Genomic DNA, 6,822 nt, shown 5'->3' with positions numbered 1-6,822 from the left:
TGCTACGTTATAATTTATTATTCAAATAATGGCATTCTTTCTCTTGTTGGTACATACTCAAAATGTTTGCAACTATTGGAAGTTAATAAAAATGGAGCCATTTCTCTAGCCCATTACTTTTACCCCCCCCCCCCCCCCCGAGGAATCGGCACACAAATTTCTATGGTGACTGTTGAATTACATCCTCTTTTTCAATCTTTGTTGACTTTTTTTTTTTTTTTTTACGCCAGCAGGGTTTCTCTGTGTAGACCTGTCTGTCCTGGAGCTCCCTCTGTAGACCACACTGGCCTCGAACTCACAGAGGCCACCTGCTTCTGCCTCCTGAGTGCTGGGATTAAAGGCCTGTGTCACCACACCTGGCTGAAAACGTAGTTTTACTTTGACTCTCCCTGATGGTTAAGGATGTTGGATACTTTTCCAAGTATTTATTGGTCATTCCATTTCTTCTTTTAAGAGCTGCTTAGTTCAGTAGTCCATTGTTTGGTCGGTTTATACTCTTTTGTTGTAGTTAAAAAATAATACACTCCAGAACATTAATCTCCTGTCAGTCTGTACAGTTGTGTCCTACTGTGTAGACGTCTCTTCACTCCGACATTGTTTCCTCCACTGTGCAGAAGCTCAGGCCCATTTGTTAGTTCTTGGAGTCTGTTTTAGAAATGTCTTCCCTTTGCCTAGATCTTGCATGTTGTCCTCTAACCCTTTTATAGGGTCAGGCTTTTGATCTCTTTTGAACTATGTTTCTTCAGGTTGAAAGCTAGTGTGTGTGTGGGGAGGTAGGTCTAGCTTCATTCTTTTACATGTGGACGTTGTTAGTTCTTGAAGCTCCATCTGTTGAAGAAGCCTTTTCTAATAGACGTTTAGATGCCGTGCAGCTTCGTTTTGGTCAATTTGACTCAAATTAAAGACATTTGGGAGAGGGAAACTCAGGTGAGTAATTGCTTTCATCAGATTGGCCTGTAGCATGTAAGCGGGACTTTGTAAAAATTACTAAGTGACTGAGGCAGGCCGGGCCACTGTGGGTGGTGCCATCCGTCTGCGGGTGGGCCTGGGTTGTGTAAGAAAAGGAACCGAGCAAACCTCAGTACACACACAACTGAACAGCCTTCCTTTGTGGACGCCATTCTACTTCCTGCCTCAGGTCGCTGCCTTGGCTTCCCTTGATGGTGAACCTAAGTCAAGTAAACCTTTTCCTTTCCAAGTCTGTTCTTGGCTTGCGTTTTAATCAGGGGAACAGAGAAGAGTATTGCTGTGATGGAGCCAACTGTGTTTTTTGGGGATGATCGTGAAGGTTTGGAGCTTTGGGCTGGAAAAGCCATCACTATGAGTACCCAGAACTTAATGGGCCATTCTTTAGGGACTCAGGAAGTAAGGATGCTGGCAGTGATGAAGACAGCAGAGGAAGATTGTTGGGACCATTTGAATTCAGACTCTGAGTAAAATCTCTGCTTTACTGGAACAATTGATGCTGGTTTAGCTGGCACTGAACACTCAGCTGTGATTAACACGAGACCGGCATCACTGAGGTGAAATGTTCTGGGACCATTCTTAGGGTTAGCGCACAGAAGCCGTGGTCCAGGGGAGGTAGCATATCAAGCTGAAAGGTGAACTTGGAGACATCCAAGACTCTCCAACGTGGTACTGAATGGGACCATGGAGAGAAACTGAGGCTTGGCACCATGTGGGGTTGGGGTCCCTGAAGAGGCCAGGAGGGGTCAATGGTGAAGGTGCAGCAGAGACCCTGGTATATTGACGATGCTCAGATGACCACTAAGGACTGCAACAGGTATTGAGTGGGGCTAGCCTGAGATAAACTGTGTGCGTTGTAGACGGCAGACCTGGAGAAGGCCTGGAGCCTAGAAAACTGTGAGTAGCCAATGTTGAACACTGAGCTGCTCACACTGTTAGATTTTGAATGTTGCTTTGATCTGATTTTAATTGTAGCCTGTTTTTTCCTTCCCTTTCGAATTACAGTGTATACCTTATTTCAGATTACATAGAAGCCCGCAGTCAAGAGATGTTGGATTTTAAAAGGAAACTTGAGTTTTTCAAGCACTGAAATTTTTGTAAAGCCTTGGGGTTTTGATGTTGGGCTATATTGTAAACCATGACATCGATGTTATATGTAGTTGTGGTTTACTAGTGATGCTTGTGTATCAAGGTGACAAGAGGTCTGCTGTGAGGTTAATTTTTGTCAACGTGACAGAGGCTAGAGTCATCCAAGAAGAGGGAAATTCAGATGAGGGAGTGCATCTATCAGATTGACACGTGGGGGCATCTGAAGGGTGGGCATTTTCTTATGTAGGAGGGCCCAGTGCATTGTGGTGGTGTCTTCCCTGGGCAGGTTATACCTGGGCTGCATGAGAAAAGTAATCGAGGGCTGGAGAGATGGCTCAGCGGTTAGAGCACTGGCTGCTCTTCCAGAGGTCCTGAGTTCAAATCCCAGCAACCACATGGTGGCTCACAACCATCTGTAGTGGGATCCGATGCCCTCTTCTGGTGTGTCTGAAGACAGTTACAGTGTACTTATATATAAAATAAATCTTTAAAAAACAAAAGAAAGCAAGGTAATCGAGTAAGCCAGGGCGAGCAAGCCAGGAAGCAGCGTTCCTTCATGGTCTTTGTTTCAGTTCCTGCCTCCCACTTCCTTCCTACCTTAGACTCCTTGCCTTGGCTTCCTCCAGGACCGACTGTAACCTGTAAGGCAAACCCTTCCCTTCACAAGCTGGTTCTAGACTGCTTCTCCGCTTGTGGCACAGCAGACCCAAACCAAGACATGGGTGTGACACTGTGCATTCATTTCTGGCTCCTGTGTGTCACCCGTCCGCATGTCTGTTTCCGGGCTGGTAATGTGTCAGCTTTGACACCATGGTTCAGTGGTACAATTTGAGATCCAGCTTTGCCACATTTGCCCAAAGCAGTGGCTCCATTGCTGATTCTGATTTTCTGTACTGGTTACCTTGCATTAGTGAGGCCAAAGTAACTCACAGGAACACGGAGGAAGGATTTATCTCAGCTCATGGTTTCAGAGGGTTCCATCTCCAATAGTGATGCAGAGAAGCAGAACAGTGTGTGTTATGGTGGGCCAGGGAGCAGAGAGTGGCATAAAGTAGACCGGGATCAATAGAGCCCCCTCTCCCCCAGGTCTTATCCCGCCATGGCTTAGTTTTAGCTAGGCTCTGCCACCCAAAGTTCACAGAACATCCCCCAAACAGTGCCAAGAGCTGGGGGACAAGTGATCAAAACATGAGCTTTTGGGGGAAATTTCAGATCTAAGTCCTTAGCACCCCTTACTGACCTTGGACTTTCCCTCAGGATGTGCATGTTTTGTGTAATATCTTAGACCTCTCCCCCATTCCTGTTAATGCGTTTTCTTTCGAGTTTCGTCGTAAGGGTCTAAATTTAAGCCAGGGACTCAGCTTACGTTTTTCATTTGAACAATGAGTTATCTCAGCATCTTTCTTTACTCATTCCAAGTAAGTGACTTGGGGTCTTCATTTTTCTTGAGTAAGTCTTGTGAGTGGATGAGTCCTATGTAAGGTGCACACTCAGCCTTTAGGTCACCGACAAACTGCTTTCCCCAGATGACCTGTGTGCTTTTACATTTTCCTCGCGTCAGTGTGAGAGAGTTCTTTCTAGCCTTTTTATATCTTTGGTAATATTTGGATTAGAAGTATTTTCCAATTTTATCAACTCTCATTAGTGTATGGTGGTACCATGTTTTGATTTTATTGACAATATTGAATGTATTCTCTCGCATCTTTTTTGGTTAAAGTGGCAGACGCTCTGCTGACTTTGCCTTTTGGCCGCGTTCCTAAAATTCACGAGTGTTGGAGGGGGGAGGGGGTGTGGGAGACAGGGGAAGGGGATAACATTTGAAACACAGATACATAAAGTATCCGAGAAAAATAAAATTATAAAAAATTCATGAGTGTTGTGAATACTTGATACCTTCTGGATTAAAAAAATCCTTTACTAAATATATTTTGAGGCTATTCCATCTCACCGTGAGGCTTATATTTTACTTACATTAGCAATACTTAAAAAGCAGAAAAGTGTATTTTGATAACATACTTATCCTTTTGTGTAACAATTTCGATGTGGTTTTGGTGTCCTGGCTAAGGTCACTGACCAAGTCGGCCTTCCTGTTTGGCTTTCTTAACATTTTAGAGGGTTAGGTTTTACATGTAGGGATAAGATCCTTCTGGAGCTTTCTCTATTGTATACAGCATACGTTACTGATATCATGGTCCACCTGGCTATCCAGTTATGCCACCTCCATTTGCCAGCGTTGTCATTCAATTGTCTTTGTATTTCTGAGCCCACACCCTTTCTGCCCATATATGTGCATAACAGACGTGTGTGTGTGTGTGTGTACTTGTGAACAAACTGATCAATGAAATGAACTGACACTAAGATCTGTGAAGAACTACCAAAAGAAGAGAAGGAGCCAAATTACTCTGGAAGAAGAGAAAACTTACACACACACACACACACACACACACACACACACACACACACACACAGAAGCTGTCCCTGGAATCCCCATTCGCCTATGCGTGCCGCACATGAAGGGCAGAGCAAGGTCTACTTTATTTCTCTGAGACAAGGTCTCTTACTGAACTGTGCAACGTAACTGGTTTTTTTTGTTTTTGTTTTTTTTTTTATTGGCTAGAGTGATTGGTCAACAAGCTTTTGGGATTCTTCGTCTCCATTTTCTAATTCAATCGGGGTTATGGGTACACTCAGCCATTTCCCAGCGCTTTAACCATGAGTGTTGCAGATTAGAACTTCTGTCCTCATGCTTACAGAGAAAGAGCCATCTTCCCTAGGCTCCGTCTGTCTCACTGCTCTATTTGTCCAACGCCAACACCACACGTTGTCTTCATTCCTAGCCTTCCAGTCAGTTATCTAAAACGTAGAATTCCAACGTTCTCTTCTCCAGAGTAATTTGGCTCCCTCTCTTTCTTGTTCTCTGCAGATCTTAGTGTCAGCTTGTTAAAGTCTATAGAAACACCTGTGGGAATTTTGGCTAAGAGTGCATCGAATATTGGGATAAATTTAGGAAGAGTTGAAATCTTAATGAGAATTCTTACAGGTAAGAGGAGTATATTTCTCCATTTATGTAATTCTTTTTTCTCCTGAGACAGGGCTTCTCTGTGTAGCCATGACTGTCCTGGAACTTGCTCAGCAGACCAGGCTGGCCTTGAACTCAGAGAGTCGAGTGCCTCTGCTTCCTGAGTGCTGGGATTATGTAGCTCTTCACACATAAAACTTTAGCCTTCCTATTTGTTACTTAAAAACATCAGTTAATGAGGAATTAGGATGAGTGAAACAATTAGGAGAGACTGAAACAATGTGGAAACTGAGGACCAACACCCCGAGTTGTCCCCTGACCGCCCTGTGCTCACTCTCACACGCGATAAAAATGGAGTGAATGCAAACACGCTGCAAACAGATTTTAGACATAATTTTTATTTAAGCATGGGCTTTCAGCATGGTTCAGCCTAGAGTGCAGTCTCAGTATAGTCGGAGGCTGCACGACCATTACACTTTGCTGGTGTTGGCTCAACTTCATCAGAAGGTATGACTATGACCCACAGGGAAACAACCCATGAAGAGAAGAACACAGTGAGGAAAACATCCACCATCTTACAAGTCACTTTGTTACCACGGACACGAAATGGCAGTTACTGTTAGTAAACCAGCCACGGAACACTTTAAAAAACTGTTATAGACAAGGTAATGGGGACTTCATTGTGGGAGGGAGATAGGGTGTTCATCCACAACTTGTTTTTTTTTTTTTTTTAAGTAGAAAATATCTGAAGGTCAAACAATTTTTTCCTATCCACAAAATGATGCTACATCAACGTACATGTTAAGGAGTAACATATAAGTAAGCATATTTAAGGAGATAACAGTGTCTTTACAGTTACCGTCTCGATAGGTATCTGAATTAACTTTCTGCATAATACAAGTAGGTCAAAGTCCAGCAGCAAAATATTGCAACCCAGCAAGTAGATACAGTTTCAGGGTGTTATACTGTGGAGGAGAGTACACAAAGGACAAACAATGATAACTTAATCATATAAAACAAGAGACAAAGCTGAAATACAGTCTACTTAAATAGCTCGGTGACCAAGAACGTTAAATACTGTGCTAAAATGCCATTTAAAACATAAAATCTTTAAAACCCTTTGTGCTTAAATTTTTTTTCCTGTTAAACTATTTATTCTCAATACTGCCACTGTAACTGATATTACAACAGATCACAATTTCCACGGACGCACTGACGTGAAGACATTTACTTATGCGCAAAGAAGCCGCACATCGTTAGCTCACAGTGTGGGGAGGTGGGGTACACTTGGTCTTGAAGGGCTTTCTGGTAGCCAAGTCCTTCATCTTTGTTTCCTGATACCGGATGCAGTGAGAGGTGTTTCAAAAATACGGGAAGGGACACATTGTATGCTGGAAAGGGAAACAAACTTGGATTCTTCATGGGTATCGCCTAAGCGACCTTCGCCTTCGGTTGTAGAAGTGCCTGAGCCCATGTTGTCGTGAAAAATTCATCATGTAATTTTGTTTGCGAGTGCTGTTAGAAAAACCACAAGAAGGGTGCAGGCGGGGAGGGAAAGGAGAAAGAGCATGTAAGTCCCATCACTGAACGTATGATCTATTCTAAGGCCCCAAGGTAGCCTGCTATATATCTGAAAAATTTCAGAGTTCAGAGGTCATGCAGACTTCACCGCCTAGGGACAGAATAATTAGGCAGGCACCTGCCTCATTCCTTTGGCCCTGAAGTTCTTTTCTTTTCAGAACCCCAAA

At 43.4% G+C, this 6,822-nt stretch overlaps 1 protein-coding gene across 4 annotated transcripts in view; it reads right to left on the bottom strand.

Annotated features, from left to right (window-relative positions):
* Positions 1-5,452: 5,452 nt before the first annotated feature.
* Reln (reelin) overlaps positions 5,453-6,822 on the bottom strand; it is a 426,762-nt gene continuing 425,392 nt past the window's right edge. For 2 of the 4 annotated variants that reach the window (XM_039107060.2, XM_039107062.2), the window contains one exon: positions 6,579-6,589. Coding sequence is in view for 2 of the 4 variants with exons in the window: in XM_006235873.4 (XP_006235935.1) it covers positions 6,493-6,589 (97 nt within the window). In the remaining 2 variants the exon portion in view is untranslated. Of the gene's footprint in view, positions 6,590-6,822 lie in introns of all 4 variants that reach the window. The other 2 variants (XM_006235873.4, NM_080394.3) reach the window with 2 other exon arrangements.

This window comes from Rattus norvegicus, chromosome 4 (genome assembly GCF_036323735.1).
Source record: "Rattus norvegicus strain BN/NHsdMcwi chromosome 4, GRCr8, whole genome shotgun sequence".
In the NCBI taxonomy this organism is placed as follows: Eukaryota; Metazoa; Chordata; class Mammalia; order Rodentia; family Muridae; genus Rattus; species Rattus norvegicus.
The sequence above is the reverse complement of the archived record's forward strand: the minus strand, read 5'-3'. Positions and strand labels throughout refer to the sequence as shown.